At 43.9% G+C, this 24346-nt stretch overlaps 1 protein-coding gene across 1 annotated transcript in view; it reads left to right on the top strand.

Annotated features, from left to right (window-relative positions):
• Window positions 1-24346, top strand: part of ELAVL1 (ELAV like RNA binding protein 1) — a 250650-nt gene that overhangs the window by 35266 nt on the left and 191038 nt on the right. Inside the window, exon 3 of the mRNA XM_069216526.1 lies at window positions 15282-15465. Coding sequence (XP_069072627.1) covers window positions 15294-15465 — 172 coding nt within the window. The 5' untranslated portion in view covers window positions 15282-15293. The remainder of the gene's footprint in view (window positions 1-15281; window positions 15466-24346) is intronic.

The following is a 24346-nucleotide window of genomic DNA, read 5'->3' as shown; positions in this document are numbered from 1 at the left end:
AACCACACATCTTCGGCGCCAAAGCCTTTGGAACCGAAAACTTATGAATCCAGAGGGTCAGACGAGTCCTCTTCCTGTCCGTCTCCAATTGAACCTATTCTTGAAAAAATGCACCATACAGGGCGCATACTCCAGATTCAAGAAGGTACAGATTATAGCTACACTTTACTTACCTGTGTTTCCAGAAAGAAACTAACTTTTGAGGAAACTGACCGTTCCTGTCCCTCCTAAGAGGAGGGCAAAAGACAAGACTACTAGCCCAGCACGCTGACCTTCTCCAACACCACCACCTCTAATACCTCCATCACCTCTACCCCCTTCCCACTCTCCATCTAATCCAGCTCTGGTGATGTATTCTAATCACAGATTCCTCATCTTTAGATACATACGAGGGTGGATGGCACACCTCACAGGGTCACCACGGTCTTACACTGAGGGTCTAGGAGGTCCTCCTTAAGATGCAAACCCATGGGATTCTTATGACTTGATCCCAATGTTCCAGATTACCCTGACCTCTACTCTGCTCACCCTTCCCCCACCAGAGGAAACTCCCTATCAACAGGTAGTTTCTAGGGCAGCTCCATCATGTAGAGTTGCAGAGAGAGCCTATAGAACAAGACTTTTTGTTTGACACATTTGTCTCAAACAAAGAGACACCCCTTATCTTCTCATGATGCCTGGCTTGCTTAGACATGCAGAAGACCTATTTAAAGCACCTATGTGCTCCAGGGTGATTACACCACATGTACATTTAAAAATATACGGTGGTTCCTTCTGACCCACTTTATATCAGGGCACAGGTACTACCTGACTCCATAGTGGCCACCCCTGCCTGTAAATGGGCTAATAGCCAATCCACTGGGGACTGCCAATTATCGAGCCCTTTTGGCCCGATACGATCAGGCACATTGAGATGAGATGGAGGAATTACTACAATACCTCCCTAAAGAGCACCGAAAACAAGAACATGAAATTCTCAGATGTCCAAATTATCACTAATAACTGCATCGGGTGCGTGCTCGATGCAGCAGACACTGCAGCCTGGGGGATTAATACAAGTATCCTTCTAAGAAAGCATGTGTAGGAAGTTGGCTCTGTATGTGCTATTTCAAAGTAAGGAATAGCATGCACAGAGTCCAAGGGTTCCCCTTAGAGGTAAAATAGTGGTAAAAATAGATAATACTAATGCTCTATTTTGTGGTAGTGTGGTCGAGCAGTAGGCTTATCCAAGGAGTAGTGTTAAGCATTTGTTGTACATACACATAGACAATAAATGAGGTACACACACTCAGAGACAAATCCAGCCAATAGGTTTTGTTATAGAAAAATATCTTTTCTTAGTTTATTTTAAGAACCACAGGTTCAAATTTAACATGTAATATCTTGTTTGAAAGGTATTGCAGGTAAGTACATTAGGAACTTTGAATCATTTCAATTGCATGTATACTTTTCAAGTTATTCACAAATAGCTATTTCAAAAGTGGACACTTAGTGCAATTTTCACAGTTCCTGGGGGAGGTAAGTTTTTGTTAGGTTTACCAGGTAAGTAAGACACTTACAGGGTTCAGTTCTTGGTCCAAGGTAGCCCACCGTTGGGGGTTCAGAGCAACCCCAAAGTCACCACACCAGCAGCTCAGGGCCGGTCAGGTGCAGAGTTCAAAGTGGTGCCCAAAACGCATAGGCTAGAATGGAGAGAAGGGGGTGCCCCGGTTCCGGTCTGCTTGCAGGTAAGTACCCGCGTCTTCGGAGGGCAGACCAGGGGGGTTTTGTAGGGCACCGGGGGGGACACAAGCCCACACAGAAATTTCACCCTCAGCGGCGCGGGGGCGGCCGGGTGCAGTGTAGAGACAAGCGTCGGGTTCGCAATGTTAGTCTATGAGAGATCTCGGGATCTCTTCAGCGCTGCAGGCAGGCAAGGGGGGGGTTCCTCGGGGAAACCTCCACTTGGGCAAGGGAGAGGGACTCCTGGGGGTCACTTCTCCAGTGAAAGTTCGGTCCTTCAGGTCCTGGGGGCTGCGGGTGCAGGGTCTCTCCCAGGCGTCGGGACTTTAGGTTCAAAGAGTCGCGGTCAGGGGAAGCCTCGGGATTCCCTCTGCAGGCGGCGCTGTGGGGGCTCAGGGGGGACAGGTTTTGGTACTCACAGTATCAGAGTAGTCCTGGGGTCCCTCCTGAGGGGTTGGATCGCCACCAGCCGAGTCGGGGTCGCCGGGTGCAGTGTTGCAAGTCTCACGCTTCTTGCGGGGAGCTTGCAGGGTTCTTTAAAGTTGCTGGAAACAAAGTTGCAGCTTTTCTTGGAGCAGGTCCGCTGTCCTCAGGAGTTTCTTGTCTTTTCGAAGCAGGGGCAGTCCTCAGAGGATGTCGAGGTCGCTGGTCCCTTTGGAAGGCGTCGCTGGAGCAGGATCTTTGGAAGGCAGGAGACAGGCCGGTGAGTTTCTGGAGCCAAGGCAGTTGTCGTCTTCTGGTCTTCCGCTGCAGGGGTTTTCAGCTGGGCAGTCCTTCTTCTTGTAGTTGCAGGAATCTAATTTTCTAGGGTTCAGGGTAGCCCTTAAATACTAAATTTAAGGGCGTGTTTAGGTCTGGGGGGTTAGTAGCCAATGGCTACTAGCCCTGAGGGTGGGTACTCCCTCTTTGTGCCTCCTCCCAAGGGGAGGGGGTCACAATCCTAACCCTATTGGGGGAATCCTCCATCTGCAAGATGGAGGATTTCTAAAAGTTAGAGTCACCTCAGCTCAGGACACCTTAGGGGCTGTCCTGACTGGCCAGTGACTCCTCCTTGTTATTCTCATTATCTTCTCCGGCCTTGCCGCCAAAAGTGGGGCCTGGCCGGAGGGGGCGGGCAACTCCACTAGCTGGAGTGTCCTGCTGGGTTGGCACAAAGGAGGTGAGCCTTTGAGGCTCACCGCCAGGTGTGACAATTCCTGCCTGGGAGAGGTGTTAGCATCTCCACCCAGTGCAGGCTTTGTTACTGGCCTCAGAGTGACAAAGGCACTCTCCCCATGGGGCCAGCAACATGTCTCGGTTTGTGGCAGGCTGCTAAAACTAGTCAGCCTACACAGATAGTCGGTTAAGTTTCAGGGGGCACCTCTAAGGTGCCCTCTGTGGTGTATTTTACAATAAAATGTACACTGGCATCAGTGTGCATTTATTGTGCTGAGAAGTTTGATACCAAACTTCCCAGTTTTCAGTGTAGCCATTATGGTGCTGTGGAGTTTGTGTTTGACAAACTCCCAGACCATATACTCTTATGGCTACCCTGCACTTACAATGTCTAAGGTTTTGTTTAGACACTGTAGGGGCACAGTGCTCATGCACTGGTACCCTCACCTATGGTATAGTGCACCCTGCCTTAGGGCTGTAAGGCCTGCTAGAGGGGTGTCTTACCTATACTGCATAGGCAGTGAGAGGCTGGCATGGCACCCTGAGGGGAGTGCCATGTCGACTTACTCATTTTGTTCTCACTAGCACACACAGGCTTGTAAGCAGTGTGTCTGTGCTGAGTGAGGGGTCTCTAGGGTGGCATAAGACATGCTGCAGCCCTTAGAGACCTTCCTTGGCATCAGGGCCCTTGGTACTAGAAGTACCAGTTACAAGGGACTTATCTGAATGCCAGGGTGTGCCAATTGTGGATACAATGGTACATTTTAGGGGAAGGAACACTGGTGCTGGGGCCTGGTTAGCAGGGTCCCAGCACACTTCTCAGTCAAGTCAGCATCAGTATCAGGCAAAAAGTGGGGGGTAACTGCAACAGGGAGCCATTTCTTTATACAAGCCCCCCCCAGCCCACAGGCCAGGAGACTCAGCCCAAGCTGGGAGAGTCTTCCTAGTCTGTCAGGCGAGGAAGAGTAGGAGAAATAGGCTGGTTAGTTGCAGGGCCTACTCTGCCTTACATCCTTCTGTTCAGGTCATTCCCTTTGGGGAACTGACCCACTTCCACAGTAATAGGACCTAGTCTGAATTGCCTCTTGTCTGCCTCTTCAATGTCTCCACCCATTCTTTCTATTTTGGTCTTAGAGGTGTCCACCTCTGCTAACCTTATCTTGGCCAGGGTCACCCCTAGCTTACCCAGAGAGGTTACCCAGAGCTGGAGTAACCCCACCATGACCAATAGGGTCAGGGGGCCTAACTTGCTATTTGGCATGGGGTCAGACCACCATGCTAAGGATAGTGCAGCCATAAAGGCTAACACCCAGCAGAGGCCACTGACAGCTGTCAGTGCCCAGAACCACACCTTTAGCTCTTCACCTAAAAGGGAAGGGGCTAAGTTACAGGCTTCTTTGGGTTCAGGTTGCCTGTCTGCTGTATTGGAGTGGGGGGTTACCACATCTTGTAGTAAACACCCTTCTTCCACTCTTTCTTCTGTTAGCTGAGGAGCCACCCACTCAGGTTTAACAGTTGTCTGACTAGCCAGGACTTCTTGTGGGTCAGGTTGGACTTTATCAGGGCCATTTTTGGAGTTCTCCCCTACTGGAGCAGAATCTCCTTGGCTTGCTGTAACCTTGGCTAAAGGTTGTCCACCCTTCCTACTCTGTTTTCTTTTCTTCTTCTTCTGGGGCCTGCTTGCATTTACTGCAGAGGCAGGATTTCCAGAATCCTTGGGAGAGGACTGGCACTGGACCAGTTCCTCTCTTGAGCTCTGACTAACCTCTGGGTAGTCATTTCCAAGGAGACAATCAAGGGGGAGGTCTGCACTGACTACTACCCTTCTCCAGCTAAGAGTGCCACCCACTTCTATGGGCACTAAAGCCACAGGCCTCTTAGTGACCCTGTCTAGGCTAACTCTTACCCTGGCAGTCTCACCTGGGATGTACTGGTTTGAGAGCACCAGCCTGTCATGCACAATAGTGTGACTGGCACAAGTGTCTCTCAGGGCAGTGGTTGGGATTCCATTCACCAGTAGGTGGTGGAAGTCTCTGCTTCCCTCTGGAATCTCCAACTCACCTGTTGGGCCCTGTTTCCAGTTGAAGGCTAGGAAGACCTCCTCATCTGAGGAGTCATCTCCCATGGCTACACTGGTTACCCCTGGAGTTTTGTTCTGGGGTTTGTTTTTGGGACAAGAAGTGTCCTTGGTGTGGTGCCCAGACTGTTTACAGTTGTGGCACCATGCCTTAGTGGCATCCCAGTTCTTACCCTGGTACCCACCTTTGTTTTGGGTTGTGTCCTGGGGCCCACCCACCTGTTCTGGTTTTTGGGGGCCTACAGAGGACTCTTTTTCTTTGTTTCTAGTGTCACCCACTTTCTCCTGGGGAGTTTTTGTAACCCCTTTCTTTTGGTCACCCCCAGTGGAAGTTTTGGTTACCCTAGTCTTGACCCAGTGGTCTGCCTTCTTTCCCAATTCTTGGGGAGAAATTGGACCTAGGTCTACCAGATACTGATGCAACTTTTCATTGAAGCAGTTACTTAAAATGTGTTCTTTCATAAACAAATTATAAAGCCCAACATAGTCACACACTTCATTTCCAGTTAACCAACCATCTAGTGTTTTTACTGAGTAGTCTACAAAATCAACCCAGGTCTGGCTTGAGGATTTTTGAGCCCCCCTGAATCTAATTCTATACTCCTCAGTGGAGAATCCAAAGCCCTCAATCAGGGTACCCTTCATGAGGTCATAAGATTCTGCATCTTTTCCAGAGAGTGTGAGGAGTCTATCCCTACACTTTCCAGTGAACATTTCCCAAAGGAGAGCACCCCAGTGAGATCTGTTTACTTTTCTGGTTACACAAGCCCTCTCAAAAGCTGTGAACCATTTGGTGATGTCATCACCATCTTCATATTTTGTTACAATCCCTTTGGGGATTTTTAGGATGTCAGGAGAATCTCTGACCCTATTTAAGTTGCTGCCACCATCGATGGGACCTAGGCCCATCTCTTTTCTTTCCCTTTCTATGGCTAGGAGCTGCTTTTCCAAAGCCAATCTTTTGACCATCCTGGCTAACAGGGGGTCATCTTCACTGGAGTTATCCTCAGTGATTTCAGAGGTGTTGGTCTCTCCTGTGAGGGAACCAGCATCTCTGACTATTATTTTTGGAGTCAGGGTTTGAGGGACCCTGTTCTCCCTAGATAGGACTGGTAGGGGGGAATTTTCCTCCTGGTCACTATCCTCTTCCTCTGAGTTGCCACCCTCAGAGGGGTTGGCCTTTTCAAACTCTGCCAAAAGCTCCTGGAGCTGTATTTTGGTAGGTTTGGGGCCCATTGTTATTTTCTTTATTTTACAGAGTGACCTTAGCTCCCTTATCTTAAGATGGAGGTAAGGTGTGGTGTCGAGTTCCACCACAGTCACATCTGTGCTAGACATTTTGCTTCTAAAAGTTGGAATACTTTTTAAGAATCTACAACTGGTTCTAGAATCTAATTCAAACTTTTACAAACTTTTTTAAACTCTAAAAGAAATGCTAAACAGGATCCAACACAAGGCCCTAGCAGGACTTTTAAGAATTTAGAAAACTTTTCAAATTGCAAAAATCAATTTCTAATGACAATTTTGGAATTTGTCGTGTGATCAGGTATTGGCTGAGTAGTCCAGCAAATGCAAAGTCTTGTACCCCACCGCTGATCCACCAATGTAGGAAGTTGGCTCTGTATGTGCTATTTCAAAGTAAGGAATAGCATGCACTGAGTCCAAGGGTTCCCCTTAGAGGTAAAATAGTGGTAAAAATAGATAATACTAATGCTCTATTTTGTGGTAGTGTGGTCGAGCAGTAGGCTTATCCAAGGAGTAGTGTTAAGCATTTGTTGTACATACACATAGACAATAAATGAGGTACACACACTCAGAGACAAATCCAGCCAATAGGTTTTGTTATAGAAAAATATCTTTTCTTAGTTTATTTTAAGAACCACAGGTTCAAATTTAACATGTAATATCTTGTTTGAAAGGTATTGCAGGTAAGTACATTAGGAACTTTGAATCATTTCAATTGCATGTATACTTTTCAAGTTATTCACAAATAGCTATTTCAAAAGTGGACACTTAGTGCAATTTTCACAGTTCCTGGGGGAGGTAAGTTTTTGTTAGGTTTACCAGGTAAGTAAGACACTTACAGGGTTCAGTTCTTGGTCCAAGGTAGCCCACCGTTGGGGGTTCAGAGCAACCCCAAAGTCACCACACCAGCAGCTCAGGGCCGGTCAGGTGCAGAGTTCAAAGTGGTGCCCAAAACGCATAGGCTAGAATGGAGAGAAGGGGGTGCCCCGGTTCCGGTCTGCTTGCAGGTAAGTACCCGCGTCTTCGGAGGGCAGACCAGGGGGGTTTTGTAGGGCACCGGGGGGGACACAAGCCCACACAGAAATTTCACCCTCAGCGGCGCGGGGGCGGCCGGGTGCAGTGTAGAGACAAGCGTCGGGTTCGCAATGTTAGTCTATGAGAGATCTCGGGATCTCTTCAGCGCTGCAGGCAGGCAAGGGGGGGGTTCCTCGGGGAAACCTCCACTTGGGCAAGGGAGAGGGACTCCTGGGGGTCACTTCTCCAGTGAAAGTTCGGTCCTTCAGGTCCTGGGGGCTGCGGGTGCAGGGTCTCTCCCAGGCGTCGGGACTTTAGGTTCAAAGAGTCGCGGTCAGGGGAAGCCTCGGGATTCCCTCTGCAGGCGGCGCTGTGGGGGCTCAGGGGGGACAGGTTTTGGTACTCACAGTATCCGAGTAGTCCTGGGGTCCCTCCTGAGGGGTTGGATCGCCACCAGCCGAGTCGGGGTCGCCGGGTGCAGTGTTGCAAGTCTCACGCTTCTTGCGGGGAGCTTGCAGGGTTCTTTAAAGTTGCTGGAAACAAAGTTGCAGCTTTTCTTGGAGCAGGTCCGCTGTCCTCGGGAGTTTCTTGTCTTTTCGAAGCAGGGGCAGTCCTCAGAGGATGTCGAGGTCGCTGGTCCCTTTGGAAGGCGTCGCTGGAGCAGGATCTTTGGAAGGCAGGAGACAGGCCGGTGAGTTTCTGGAGCCAAGGCAGTTGTCGTCTTCTGGTCTTCCGCTGCAGGGGTTTTCAGCTGGGCAGTCCTTCTTCTTGTAGTTGCAGGAATCTAATTTTCTAGGGTTCAGGGTAGCCCTTAAATACTAAATTTAAGGGCGTGTTTAGGTCTGGGGGGTTAGTAGCCAATGGCTACTAGCCCTGAGGGTGGGTACACCCTCTTTGTGCCTCCTCCCAAGGGGAGGGGGTCACAATCCTAACCCTATTGGGGGAATCCTCCATCTGCAAGATGGAGGATTTCTAAAAGTTAGTCACCTCAGCTCAGGACACCTTAGGGGCTGTCCTGACTGGCCAGTGACTCCTCCTTGTTATTCTCATTATCTTCTCCGGCCTTGCCGCCAAAAGTGGGGCCTGGCCGGAGGGGGCGGGCAACTCCACTAGCTGGAGTGTCCTGCTGGGTTGGCACAAAGGAGGTGAGCCTTTGAGGCTCACCGCCAGGTGTGACAATTCCTGCCTGGGAGAGGTGTTAGCATCTCCACCCAGTGCAGGCTTTGTTACTGGCCTCAGAGTGACAAAGGCACTCTCCCCATGGGGCCAGCAACATGTCTCGGTTTGTGGCAGGCTGCTAAAACTAGTCAGCCTACACAGATAGTCGGTTAAGTTTCAGGGGGCACCTCTAAGGTGCCCTCTGTGGTGTATTTTACAATAAAATGTACACTGGCATCAGTGTGCATTTATTGTGCTGAGAAGTTTGATACCAAACTTCCCAGTTTTCAGTGTAGCCATTATGGTGCTGTGGAGTTCGTGTTTGACAAACTCCCAGACCATATACTCTTATGGCTACCCTGCACTTACAATGTCTAAGGTTTTGTTTAGACACTGTAGGGGCACAGTGCTCATGCACTGGTACCCTCACCTATGGTATAGTGCACCCTGCCTTAGGGCTGTAAGGCCTGCTAGAGGGGTGTCTTACCTATACTGCATAGGCAGTGAGAGGCTGGCATGGCACCCTGAGGGGAGTGCCATGTCGACTTACTCATTTTGTTCTCACTAGCACACACAGGCTTGTAAGCAGTGTGTCTGTGCTGAGTGAGGGGTCTCTAGGGTGGCATAAGACATGCTGCAGCCCTTAGAGACCTTCCTTGGCATCAGGGCCCTTGGTACTAGAAGTACCAGTTACAAGGGACTTATCTGAATGCCAGGGTGTGCCAATTGTGGATACAATGGTACATTTTAGGGGAAGGAACACTGGTGCTGGGGCCTGGTTAGCAGGGTCCCAGCACACTTCTCAGTCAAGTCAGCATCAGTATCAGGCAAAAAGTGGGGGGTAACTGCAACAGGGAGCCATTTCTTTACAGCATGCGTGGCTTGATGTTCCAGCTTCAAGCCTGGGGTCCAAAAGGCAGTTCTGAATATGCCTTCTGACAACGAGCACCTGCTTGGACCACATGTGGATGGCACTCTTGAAAAGTTGAAGTACACTGATACCGCCATGGTAATGGGTGCCCTCCAGTCTCCCAAGCAAAGGGTGTTCCTTTTGTCATCCAGGATACAGGGGGACTTACAAATCCTCCACAACAGAGGATTCCATGTCACACAGTAGACCACCACAGACTTCTTACAGTAGAGGCAAACTTAGAGGCTCCTACATGAGCTCCAATAACAAAGGGAGAGGAAAAGGCACTGACACATGGATCCTCCTCTGCTACCAAACAGTGACTACCTACACCTCCCCCTCTGCCTAGATCTAAAGGACACCTACTTTCACATGCCAATTCACCCCGCACACTGAAAGTAATCAAGATTTGTCATTGCAGGCAGCTATCAGTTCAAAATCCTTCCCTTCTGGGTCACTACCACTCCTAGGATGTTCACAAAATGTTTAAAAGTAGTTGCAGCACAACTGCAATGATGGAACGTCCATGTCTTTCCTTACCTGGACGACAGGCTTAACAAAGCCAGTACACTGCATCAGTGTCAACAACACAGTCAGATGACCGTGGATCTCCTTCACAAATTGGGATTCCCTCTAAACATTCCCAAATCACATCTCCAGCCACTACACGGTCAACCATACCTAGGAGGAATTTTGAATGTGGAGTTAGGACTAATGTATACCAATCCAGCTCTCCTCCCAAGGTTTTCAAACACTTCTCCCTCAGGTTCAGGAAAACCAATCCTACACAACAAGGACCATTATGTGTCTTGCATTGCCATAGTGCCCCATGCAAGACTACACATGCGTCCCCTACATCTAATGTTAGACCACCAAACTTGCAGCTCTCTGCAGTGGTGGAACATCAACAACCTTTTTGGGCAGGAGACTTGGTCTTCATAGCTATCCCACCCTTCTCAGACCATATGGATTGGGCTCTTCACTACATTCACCTGTTGCCGGAGTATCTTTTGGGAACAGATAACTACTTTGCAGACCTGCTCCGTAGGGTGCAGCAGCAAGTACACAAGTGGGAACTCCACTCAAAAGTACACCAGTCATACTTCAAAAAGTGGGGGTTGGCAGAGAGACTCCTCACATAGACCTTTTCGCCAAAGCAGAAAACACAAAATGTCAAACTTTGCGTCCAGGTATCCACACCCACTATCCAAGGGCAGTGCTGTATGGATGGGATGGTCAGGGATATTTCTCTACACTTTTCCACCTCTCGCTCATATTCCATTTCTGGTTTAGAGGATCACTGTGATCCTTGTGGCTCCCACCTGGGCACGCCAGTCTTGGTTCACCACGCTTCTGGATCTTTGAGTAGTGCTACATGAGGATATCCCCAACAGGCCGTACTTTCTCACCCAGAATCAAGAACAAATCCTGCATCCAGACCGTAAGTCACACAATCGTGCAATATGGCTCCTGAGGTTAGGTTCGGCTTGACTGCAAAATGTGTAAACAGTCTCAAAGAACCTTGTAAGCCCACTCCTAAAGCATGTAATGCTGCAAAATTGAAGTGTTTTGTTTGCAACTTGCAACCTAAACAAATTAAGCCCTAGGGTGCGGCCTTCTGCCACTGGCCGACGCCCACACTACCTCCCTGGTGCGGGTCACGACCAGTGGCCGACACCAGGGAGGGGGATTTTTTTTGTATTTTCCAAAAATACCCCAGGAGACACGGAAGTTCTTCCGTGTCTCTCTCATTAACCCCCACCTGCCCGTTTATGACGTCAGCATGCCGCAAGTTGTCACTTTTTTCTCCATTGGAAGCTCGATTGGGGAAAACAGCTTCAAACTCTGCCTCCCTGACCAAGTTTCCTGGCCCTCGATCGCAGCACAGTTGGAAACCCCACTAGACACCAGAGATTTCACAGGGGGGGAAGAGGGGGGGGGGGGGGGTGGTCAGCCGACTCGGCAGATGGGCCAAATTGTATTGTTGAGATATCAAAATTATCTATTGGAAAACAAACTTTTTGTAGGGTAGGCACACACGTTTTTGGTCCTGGGCTCGGCGCCCATATATGGAAACCTATTAAACCCAGATATTTCTGGAAACTAAACGTCCGGGGGAGTCCACAGAAGTGTGACTTGTGTGGATTCCCCAAAGTTTTCTTACCCAGAATACCCTGCAAATCTGAAATGTTGAATAAAAACTATTTTTTTTCTTGCATTTGTCACACAAACTACAGGAATATGCTGGTAACCACAAAATTCCTACCACCCCTGCATCAGGAATGGATCACCCCAGGGTCAACAGTTGCCCTCATGTAAGGATCAACATTGACCGTTGTGTGATCTATTCCTGTCGCGGGCACTAGGCCTACCCACACAAGTGTGGTACCATTTCTATCGGGAGACTTGGGGCAACGCTGGGTGGAAGGAAATCTGTGGCCCTCTCTCAGATTCCAGAACTTTCTGTCACCGAAATGAGGAAAAGGTGTTTTTTTTTTATTTATTTTTTTGGGCCAAGTTTTGAGGTTTGCAAAGGATTCTGGGTAACAGAACCTGGTGAGAGCCCCACAAGTCACCTCATCTTGGATTCCCCTAGGTGTCTACTTTGCAAAAATGCGTAGGTTTCCTTAGGTGCCAGCTGATCTAGAGGCCAAAATCTACAGCTAGGCACTTTGCAAAAAACATGTCCGATTTCAATGTAAAAATGTTGTGTCCATGTTGTGTTTCCTGTCGCGAGCATTAGGCCTACCCACGCAAGTGAGGTCCCATTTTTATTGGGAGACTTGGGACCACAGCATAGCAAAAGAAGTGTTACTGACCCTTGTCTTTCTGTACATTTTTTCCTTCCAAATGTAACAAAAAATGCCCTGTAATTCACATGCTAGTATGGTCACCCCGGAATTCAGAGATGTGCAAATAACCACTGCTTCTCAACGCCGTCTCTTGTGCCCATTTTGGAAATACAAAGGTTTTCTTGATAACTATTTTTCACTCTTTATATTTCAGTAAATGAATTGCTGTATACCCGATATAGAATGAAAACCCATTGCAATATGCAGCTCATTTATTGGTTCTGGGTACCTAGGGTCTTGAGGAACCTATAAGCCCTATATATCCCGCGAACAGAAGAGTCCAGCAGACGTAACAGTATATTGCTTTAAAAAATCTGACATCGCAGGAAAACGTGGAGAAAAATGGCTATTTATTTTTATTTTTTAATCTCAATTTCAATATTTTTTTTATTTCAGCTGTTATTTTCTGTAGGAAACCCTTGTAGGATCTACACAAATTACCCCTTGATGAATTCAGAATTTTGTCTACTTTTCAGAAATGTTTAGCTTTCTGGGATCCAGCATTGGCTTCACACCCATTTCTGTCACTAACTGCAAAGGGGTTAATATAAAAGCCACGGTACACAAAATTGTCTTATCTGTTTCACTTGCAGGAAGCAAATATTGCCTACACTTCCATTCGCCTTCATCTCGCTAATCTCTCAGCTATAGCTGCATATCTCCAAAACAGACGACATATTTCTTAAGTCAGAATTCTCATCTAAAAGGCTTTAATGGAAGGAACCACATGTGTCATTTCACCCAGGGTACACCCAGCCCCATCCTGAAACCTTAAAATTGTACTCACAAGGCTCATGGGTCCACTATTAGAGTCCCCTTCAATTTCTTTCATGGACAGTCACTTTACTAATCGCTCTCGCTTCACTCAGATATGTTGGTGAGCTCCAGGCACTAACCTTAAAAGAACCCTTCTTCCAGATTCATAAGAATAAAGTAGTTCTTCTGAACAATCAGAAAATGTTTGCCTCAGATAATTTCTCAATTTCACCTAAATCTGTCTGTTGAGTTACCAGTTTTCTTTCCACATCCTGACTCGGCTCACACACTAAATGTCAAAAGAGCACTCATGTTCTATATAGACAGAACTAAAGAGTTTAGGAAGGCCAATCACCTCTTTGTAGTTTTTGTCCCTACCTCACAAAGGCAACCCAATATCCAAATCAGGCATAGCCAGATGGTGAGTGAAATTCATACAGACTTCCTTTGCTGGGACCAAAAGATCGTTACCTGTTGCTCCCAGAGCACACGCTACTAGGAAAAAAGGGAGCTTTCATGGCCTCTCTTGGAAACGTTTCCATAGCTGACAATTGTAAGGCAGCTACATGGCCAAACACCTTCACAAAACACTACTGGATGGATGTTTTAGCTCACCAACAAGCCAGTGTAGGTTGTGCGGATTGTTATTTACCCTGTAAGCATCTGTTTGTAGAGTGTAGTGCAGTAGATTCACATGGGTCTGTCCTCTTACCCGGACGCCTGTGGCCATTACAGTTACACTATAGTTTTATATATTTGTACTAATGTATTTACACGTTGCATGGACATCTCTTTTTCTACTCCTTTCTCACCTGCCTGCGGGAAAACAATGTAACAAAGGAGTTGATGCCCATGTGCAATATCACCGAGAGGAGAAGTGACTTGAAACACTTCTTGGAAGAAAAACAAATTGCACCACTCTGGACCCAACAGTAGATGGTAGGAGTATGCACAGCATGTGAATCAACAGCACCACATGCCATAAACGGATGCTCACAGGCTAAATAACATATTGTGTCCTGAGATGGTGCCAAAACGTGGTGCCCAGTGAACAACAATCAGTGGATTCTCTATGTAATCTAACTGCTTGGGTCTCTGTCTGATTTCTGCCACCATTCTAACTTTATAACTCTGTATTTCCATTAGGCAACTGGTAATATTTTTAGAATCCCTCGCAAAGATTGAAACAGTACTTCAAATATGAACCTAAAATCGACCAAGCTGTCATGAAGTGGTTTGTTAAACTCAGAATTGCAAACTGGAAGGCATGAAGACATAATATCTGGTCAGTTGAGGCTGGATGCTCAAGCATCATTAGGCATTGATGATTACTCACTGCAGTGAAAATACTAACTTTGGAACCACTGTAATTCGAGTGAAACTCGCATTTCCTCACTGGTCATCTACATTGAACTATTAATAGGATGGGAGAGCATTGACAAACTCTGCATGTATGCAGCACTCCAGGAGAATCCGCACCATTCTCTGCCTTGCCAGAGTCAGACGGATACTGTCAGTTTGTTAATAGCATACTATGGCTCTTTAATAAGCAATGTCAGATGGGTCTGGCAATTGCTGAAGAATTACTGCAAGTTAATGGCAAACTTTATCTTTACAGTGTATGGTGTTCTGATTACCAGATCTCATATTTAGTCAAACGTTTTCTTTTTAACGTTTGCCTTTTATCATACTTTACCCTGTATTGAATTAAGTTTGCTGAAAAATCTAGGAGTAGAAAATGAAATACTTTATCGTGTAGAGCTTCTTTTTCACTTTTTGGGTCCTACGTATAGTCACCATCTTTGTGAGTTTTTAATGAAATGGTGATTTTCATGTGCATTACCTTTTTGCATAAAAGCATTAATGTTTTTTTCTATAAAAATCTCAGTCTCTTACTAAATTGATTCAATCAGTTTGCTAATCTACTATATTGAATCAGAGAAGCACATTATTATAAAAGAAACGTCAAAGGTACATCTTCTAAGCCACTGTCTATTGCGCTTTCTAAACTGTTTTGGTATTGCTTCTGCATTAAAATTACATGCATTATGGGTTCAACATCTGTAGCACTCAATTTTCAGAAGTTTTTTTATTTTGCCATGCTTATTTAGTTATTTGAATTGTCTGCTCACACCACAGATCAGTGTTAAGAGCATTAAGATGCTTAGCTTTAAGGAAATACCTGCCTTTTACTACCCAAAAGAGCTATAATAGCAATGAAATATGTAAACTGTTATTGCAAAAATTAGAAAATGTAACCAGTTACCGAAGACATTGTTACTAGTGATTGCGGTTGGATTACAAGGCTGTATCTTCATGTGACTTGGGAAACAGTTTTTATTTTTGGCATACATAATAAAATGAACCTTAATGGAGACCTTTATCTTTTCAGGTACATTATAAAATGTCTAACGGTTATGAGGATCACATGGCTGAAGATTGCATGGATGATATGGGTAGAACAAATCTGATTGTTAACTACCTCCCTCAGAATATGACTCAGGATGAATTGCGTAGTCTCTTTAGCAGTATTGGTGAAGTTGAATCTGCAAAGCTTATACGGGACAAAGTTGCAGGTATTTTTATTTTATTTATTTTATTTATCGGATTTATATAGTGTGTTAGGCCCGTGGGGTACTTCAGGCTGCTATTCCACTATCAGTTTCTCTTACACAATACTAACAACTAAAAATTAAATAGCAGATAGTAGGCATGGATATGATTTCCAAACTGTTTGCAACTGCTTCTTCACAAATAGTTACGGGCGGGGGGGCAATGAAACAAAGTAGTAACAGTCAGGTGTGAGTATACTTTGAGACAGCCTTCAGTTGAGTTTTGGCTTGGAATTTGAATAGGTTGATTGGTTCTGTCCCCGGAGCCTTTGCACATTGAAAGTGTACTTTTAAGCCTTAAATTTTCTCATTCTTAGGAAAGTTTGTAAAACAACTAGGAGTTGTGCATGTGGGTATGACCTGGCACTTATCTCTTGTGCATAGTTCATTTAGCCTCTTCTCTAGAAAGGATTTCTTCCTTTAACTTCCACTGATCATAACCTACTTCAGTTAACTACAATTGACCAGCTTGTTCGTGTGTTGTTTTTTTTTTTTTTTTTTTTTTTTTAAGTCAATGAATGGACAAACTCCTGTTTCACTTGAGGTTGCAATCTAATTTTGAAGTTGAAGGCAGTCAGATATCCATGTCCTAGGGCTTATGTCTGTACTGGTGTTGGTAAATGCATGATCTTTGTAAAATCCGCATGAGCCTCTTCCAGATCATTTACCCATATTCAAAAGCGTTCTTGCTTCTGGTATTCTGGGTCAACAATGATTTTTACACTACTCCATCACAGTTTCCCATTAGACACAGTTCTGCCTCCTCAGGCTTCAAGAAACTCTGCTAATTTCAAATTATCAGAAATTTCATCATGCTTTGCAGAGGTGAAATTTGCGGTCTTAAGGCAATTACCATTGTGCCCACGGGAACTCTGTCCATTCTATTTAGTTTCATAAAATTGAAAAGAACAAGTATAAAGCAGATTCTCATTGAACACTTCTGCATAACTATAGCATACCTAATGCGGTCATGAAAAATGTGATGCCCATATCTACTGCCTTCTGTGCTGCTTAAATTTTATGGGGACTGTACTTTAGGGGCTATTCACTCGCTCAAGTCTTACATACTAGTATCTGTTGTGGATTAACAATAATAATTTAGCTATTAACTACACCCTAAACCAGTCTGAACTAACAAGTTTGAAATTAAAGGGTATCTGCTTGAAAGAGCAGAATATAGTGGATTAATGCCTGAGAGAAATGGTCTTATGATAAAAATAAAGCTTACTTGCTGTATCCGTAAATAATGTAGCTTACCTTAGCCTAGTACTATTTTGCAGTAGTTCATGTATAAGATGGTGTTTGCATCTGTAGTTTTCACCACTTTTTAGGATTTTCAGAGTATAAGCCCTTTGAATTGGTCACACACTTAAGGAAAAGATCTAGCAAAGATGTTGGCCTATGATATATGGCCGTGTACTCGTAGTTCCTTACCTTGGGATGGAATTAACAAAGGATCTTCAGCAGATTCCACGTTCTTGGTTTCTAGTCCTCATGCTGTATATGACCTGTCATTTGCAGAACAGTGTCAGTTGACTTTCTAATGAAGTCCCCTGTTCAATATTTACATTGTTTTTGACTTTTGTTTGCATGTGCAATTGTTTATTTTGCTGTGATGTAATTTTTATTCTCTCCTAATAGAGGGTGTTTTTGTCCACACATTTCTTTGTGCAAGATACATGTGCCATCTAATGTGAGTTTGGGGGATATGCCAGATCACTCCTAAGAGGTCACGGGGAATGCCTGATAAAGCTTAAGAAGCAGCAATTACCAAACAAAATCTCCAGTTGCAATGGACTATAGTAGCTGATCTATTGAATCTGTGACCAGTTAAACCTAGAAGCCTTTGCTGAAGGAGGAGCACGAAGCTGCCCTAGAAATTCTTGGTTACACTTTAAGGACTTCCTCTGTTATATCAGTTTAAACTGCCCCTCTATGCTTAGTATTTCAGTGTTCTGCTGGAACTTAAGGCAGTTGAAAGCACAGAGTTACTAAGTGCCTACTTGGTGATTTTTGCACCTTACCTAGCCAGTAGGATATGGACCTATTACTCCTAGTAGGTTTGAATTATGATAGCCACACTTCTTTCATTGCCCTGGGACTAGCTGCACCAACCTATCTGCTTTGCTTCCATTTAATTTAATTTTGTGCATGTAACTTGGCATCTTGTAGCATGTCTCCTATTTTTATGGTTTTTCAATTACTTTTTCCATGCATAAGATACATGATTTCATTTTTGCTTTCTAGCTGTGCACACTTCATTGTCCTGGAAGACTGAACACTCTTTCAATGGCTGAACAATTCATAATTGCACACAACGTTTTGTGTTATACCATGTGCCTCTGGTTTTATACCAGGGATAATTTTTATACTATTTTTATCCTCATCATTGGCTGCTCAATAATTCCTGAAGATTCTAAAACAAAAAAATTACCTTACCTTCAGCAGAAGGAATGCCTGTAGAACAAATGTAAACAAACATTGCCAATATTTTATTCTTGTCAATCTCTTTAATGTCGGCCCCCAAATATAAGCTAAACAGGATGCATAAATCTTGACACATTGCTTTCACTAATTACTGAGTGGTTGCCTATTGCATGCACATAAAGATATGGCAGAAAATAATTAAAAGGAAGTGTGCTTGTACTTTAAAACTTTATAAGGCATCGTTTGTCACAAACTTCTCCAGTCACTATTCTAGGATTTCGCCATGTATTCCATTATACAGTTATAATCTATCAGTAAGGTACTTCTTGTACTTCATTGAGGATTGTGTTTTTTTTTTTTGTTATTTATTTAAACAAGTATACCGTAAATTGTGCCCCTGCCCCCTCTGACTGGAATGCCTTTCTCAGTGTACTTCAAGCAGTTCAGCAGATGATATTGACTTAATCTTTTTTTAATTGTTGGCCCTACTCACTGAAATTTGACGCTTACATTAGAGACCATTTCTAAGAGTGCATATTGAAGAGACTGCTACTAGTAACACTTTTTAGAACTTCATGGCATAAAAGCTTTCTGATGAGTGATCCTGAATTAAGCTTGGATTGGTTTAACACATCATTACAAGAGCAGTGGTAAGCTGATTCAAATTCCCTTCATCTGTTTAAAAATTCCCTGTGCTCTTGTTTTATTATATATTGTTCCTGATCCCAAACCAGATTTCCTGTGCCATACTACGGAGTGAGCATTATGCTCTGGATTCCTAGAGGAAGAATGCAATTTTGCTTTCTACAAACTAGCATCTGTCTGGTAATGCAGACACAATGCAAACCTTAAATGCCACCTGTCTAGACTAAACTGTATTTCCACTCTTCCGTTTCCAAGGCTGTTGGTAATCCGGGAAAATTAAGATAGGCCTATCCCCTTCGGTCAGACCATCCAGGATTTGCAAAAACATTGTGAAACTGGGCCTTTGTTTAAAAACCAGTGATTATACATTATCCTGTGATAATGCAAATAAAACAACTTTAAAGCTGGTTTTGATTGAGTTTATTGATCCTGAACTGCTGCGCGTAGTCAAAAAGAGGAGTGTTGGCAGCTGAGAACAGATTACATTTTCTCTCTTGCCTTGCGTGGCCTGTGATGCCACTACAAGCTTTGTTGAGGTAGAGCCACCTCCAAGAAGCTGCCAGATCAGCACAAGGAGAAAGACATTGGCATACTATCTATTGGAACACTTCCTTGGTTGGGTCTCTTTTGGCCCCCACACTTATTCTACCTACGCAACCTACAAAGTGTTATTGTCTTGCTTCCTAGCAATTGACTTCCTGCTCTTCCTATAGGTCACTGCTGTTACTTGTTCCTGCCTGTACTTCCCTTGTGGCACTGTACACCACCCCCATTCCCCATCCTTGGCAGTTTCCTTCTCACATCCACTGTCACCTTTTTTTCACCCGGTGAGCTTAACTTTACCCCCGTCCTCTCATATACACTACATGTCCCACATTTTTGTGCCTGTCCGAAAAATTTTCATGTTTGGTTTTGCTCCTGGAATTTGTCATACCAGCCCATGATGCCAGGTACTGGCACTGGAGTTTGGACTCCTGTTACTTCATTTGCCCCAGACAGAAAAAACTATATTTCATAAATCAGCATGTTCATCACTTGTACTTGGTGTCTCAACTCAAGTTTATGGAAGCATATATGATTGTAGGTTAATTGAATTTTATGGTCTTTGTGATGCTTCCTTTGATATTACCATCCATAAGGAGCATTGCTAGTTTGTGACGCTTAGAATGGGCGGCTAGCTGTATTTGTACTGTTACCTTTAATTAGGCTTAATCCCCGTCTCAGTGTATCCCATAATCACCAGCTGGAAATGCCTAATTGTTTTTAAGAGAAAACTGGCTAAATCGTATGTGCCTGCGGTTTTACTTTCTGTGGAATAAAATATACTGCTTGATTTCTCAATCAACGTGAAGAGGATACAGTTAGTGACGTACTACACAGAAAGGTGGTGTTAGATGAGTCCATGGCCCCCATCATGTGAACTCCAGCAATAAATATGATCTCAAGCAAACCATTGCATCACTTTACATGCATCAAGTGATGAGGGCTGTGTTTTAAAGACGAGCTTCATGGCCTTGCGCATTATCATAGCCAGGCTTCCAACAATGAAGCCATGTGGCTCTATGAGATTATTTTGTTCAGTATTTCTCTGTTGGCACCAAAATATTGAATCTCTTCTGTCATGGATTGTACAGTCAAGCATTCTGCGTAGGACTTTTTTTTTTTTTTTCCCCAAACTCTTGATCTACTAAGTGTTTAACATATTACTTGTAAAAGGCTTGTTATATCGTTGAATGGATGACTGCTCTCCCTGATGGAGAGTTCCATGTTAGGTTTTCATAATAGCTTCATAAGAAAAATTTGCTCATGGCAGATACATATTTATATACAGTCTTATCGTCTCAATCTATGGACTAATTTTGATCAAATTAGATTTATAGTCTATGGATCACTGGGCAATCTTGCAGCACTGACCCTTTTTCTTTAGCACAAAACACTACGTCTGTATTTTACGTGATCAAGTGGAGTGACTTTCTGATTTCCTTAGTCATCAAACTTTTCTTAGAGTAATTCAGTCACTATTACAAGTTTTCGCCTGTAGATCTTTTTGCCTCCAACAGCACTCAGTTCTGTGAACTCATCTGAGTGATTTTTCTCCTGATCAAAAGATTTAGTAAGTTTCTTCACATTTCCCATAAGTAGAACTCTCCAGTATTTAAAAACATTGAAGGACTTAAAGATTATTTTGGTAGCCAAGTATCTCTAGTGCTATTAGGTTACCAAATGTATTTCTGCGAGCTGGTTGAGTATTCAGCTCTTTACTGCTATTGGCCTTCATGTGTACTACCTGAAATTGATGACTCTTTTCAACATATACCTCAATGAAATTATTCTAGAAAGCAGCACTGATCTTTTAATGTTTGTTGTTACGTACTGTAAATTTGAATGGGTATTGCTCATACCATTGAACTCTTTCCTGTAATATTTGTAAAGCCTTAAAGTGTTCTTTTAAATCCTGTATTGTCATAGCTCCTGCACAAACCATTTGTACATGTGCCCTTTTGCTAGATGTGCTTATTTTGAAGATTGACTGTAGTAGTGATCAACTCTGTAACAAGAATCTGAATAATCAGGCCTTGTCCTTCAGACAGTATTTCATCTATAACAAGATTATGGCATTCCTACAGAGAGGCCTCCCTTTAATACCAGTGTTTGTAGATAACTATAACCTAACTCAAGAAATTGCGTTTGTGTTCTATCCTAGATTTTCTGCTTCATTGAAGAGTGAGAAAGTTAGGACTCAGTCCTTGCCAAATTATAACAATGGGTTTATGTGTGTTTAATCTGAGCACCTCATCAACCGGACTACAGGAGCACACAATTATTGTATATCCAGAACAGTCAGGTTTCCACCTCAGCTGTTATACAACTGCTGTGACCTAAAATGAAGACCCTACATGTTACCCCCCTACCCCCCAAAATGAAAATGTGACAACATATGCCTTATATTTCAGAACTGTATAGAAGCTCTGCCTAATGGAGGTGTGCTCAATGCCTGTCATTAAGATGACTATATTTGTATTGTGCGCACCTGATTTAAATTCCATATCTCTGTATCTTCTGTCATAACCATGTTATTAGACCTCTTGCTCACACACGTCAGTTGATTAAATTTAGAGTTAGTTCCACCTCTTAGTGGTGCCTGCTTTTTACCAAACCACCAACAATTTCACTTGACGGAAGTCATTTCTTGCTTTCCTTTGTTTTTTTTTATTTTTTTATCTTCTACTCAAAATGGTAGTCTGCCCACAGGTTCTTGTTTTTTTCCCTTTGTATCCACTTTGGGAGACATTTATGTTTGCTTTGCTTCCCTTAAAGATCTCAAATAGAATACTTCCTGTTAAATGCGAAGTCAACCAGTAGATCTCCACTAGAACCTTCACCTCATTTTTAGTGTTGAACCTGCATGAGTTAGCACACATCCACTTGCTTGTGCGACTCTATTGTTAACAATAAGGGCTTGGAGCCTGCTGATGGTCTACCGTTCATTGGCTTCAGTGCCACTCTTCTCTGCTGCCTCCAAATTGGACAGTGAAGGCCAGTCAGCACTTCTGATTCTTCTCTGGTGCATTGACCATGCGCAGATTGGTTCTTTTTAATTAGTGTGTCTGCTGTTCTCTGCACTTTTGTACTTTTATGCCAGTGTTGCTACTACCACCCACCACCTTTTCCTGTTGCTGCCCTGCACACCTCCCCACCATCCTTGCTTGTTTAATTTTTACCTTCCAATGCACCGACCATTACATTTCTCCTTTCAGGAAGGTAATTATCTGCAGTGTCTGAATGGAAAACTTTCCAAGGCTTTGCGAACTTTCCTACGGTTGCCTTTATCAATTGGGTTCATCAGTGCACCTATCCTCGGAGCCTTATCTGCATACAGTGCTCCAGGGGTGTGGAATTTAATAAAATATCTACTTGTCCATGGGACTGGTTGCCTCTTAAATCTACGTATCCACTTCCTGCCCTGTAGTGTGGTGTCAAATTATGGCAGCACCCATTATGTAAGAGCTCTGATAATAGCCTCTCTGATTATGCCAGGACTACTACTATAGTAGGTTTTGAATACTTGCAATTTCAATCCCTACTATAGCGATTTCCTTATTTTGCCACCTTTCCGCCGATCTACCTACTGAGGCTGGAGGAAGCAGTAAGCAATAGTTTCAGGGCTTGGAATGCCTTTGATTCTTCAAACCTACTAACTTGCATGTTTTAAGGATTTTCACCAGCTTTTTTCTAATCTTTTCCATAATGAGAGAGGTTGATAATTTACTCCTGACAGTGGTAGAAGTTCGAACAGGGTTGTTTGGGGGGGGGGCGGGGGGGGGGGGAGAAAGTGAACCTGTAAACACTCAATGGATTTTCACATGAGCAAATTTACACATGCAAGTTTGCTTGTGCTAAAATATAGTTCACAAATATTTTCTAGAAGTAAGATTTTTTTTTTTTCTTGTCTACTAACTGTAAGTTCCTATGAATTCATGAAATACACTAATTCAAAGACCTATACTATGGGTTCACTTTGGTGACTTTCTTTAAGAATTGGGTCCTTAATTAGGTCTGGCGTTAACAAAGAAATTTTGCTTTCATTAAACTTCTATTTTTCTATGTATCGGTGGTCTTTACTGTGAGTGATCACGTTCTACTCTCTTCCACAAGGAGCATATTGGCACACAAAGTAGTTTTGTTCAATGCCAGGAACTACTGTGGCTATCACTGGCGTAATCAAACTGGAGGGGGCCCCCTGCACAGAAGGTGGAGGCCCTCTTCCAGCCCCCCCCAGATTCACCCAGGACAGGTGCTGTGCAGAGGGGGCCCCCTGGAGGGGGGCTGCAGGGACTTTGTTACGCCATTGGTAGCAACATATCCTTTTTAAGACCAAAAATACTTTTTTTTCTTTTTGTCAGTGTTTGTTGCAACAGTGAGGGCCTAGTAGTTCCCACAACAATGAAGTGTTATAAATGCCATATCCAAACAAGACACGCATTGATGAAACCAAAAGACAAAAAAAAGTCAGATTGGTTGGCTTTGCCAGTGCTTGTTTCTTTTCAGGCTTCCCATAATCTTGTTGAAAATGGATACACTGACTTTCCATTACGAATATGTTTTCGAAATACTAGCATGCATCAGTACGTTTTACTAAATGACGCTTCAAATAAATATCACCTAAAATTTCATAGTAGCAAATCATTTTGTTCCTTACTTGCACTTTTTTCTGAACAATTTATTTTGAAAGCACAGAATCATCACTGTTGCTTACAAGCTTCTGCAAACATTTTCATCTAATCAGAGCTCATTGTGGGAGCATTATTCTCAGCCTCATACTAAACTTTTCAAACGTGTACACGTGTGGTGTTTTTTTTTTTTTAATTATTATTACTGGAACTACTGTGTGTAGTGATGTGACCTTAAAACGTTCATTTACAGCACTCATCCTAATAATGGGTTTTCATCAATCATAAATACAAGTTCTAATAGCATTAACATATGGACACACACATTGCCTCAACTGCGGACAGTTGCCTTCTCTGTAAACTGGTAAACAAGGGGGCTGCAGGGTGTTCGGCCTACTTCTCCTAAGTACAAAATAAAGAGGCAAACTTATTGCCCATGACTCCAAACAATATGTCCCGGGCGTCGGGTGATAGGTATTCCACCTCCCTGAGTGTTTGCTGGTATTCTTGGCATTGTTGTCAGAGCAGGGGCAAACAGAGCAAACGCTACTGACCTGTTTTATAAACCGGCCTACTGTGTACCTTTACTTAGCAAGCTAAAG

This window comes from Pleurodeles waltl, chromosome 12 (genome assembly GCF_031143425.1).
Source record: "Pleurodeles waltl isolate 20211129_DDA chromosome 12, aPleWal1.hap1.20221129, whole genome shotgun sequence".
NCBI classification, from domain to species: Eukaryota; Metazoa; Chordata; class Amphibia; order Caudata; family Salamandridae; genus Pleurodeles; species Pleurodeles waltl.
The sequence above is the reverse complement of the archived record's forward strand: the minus strand, read 5'-3'. Positions and strand labels throughout refer to the sequence as shown.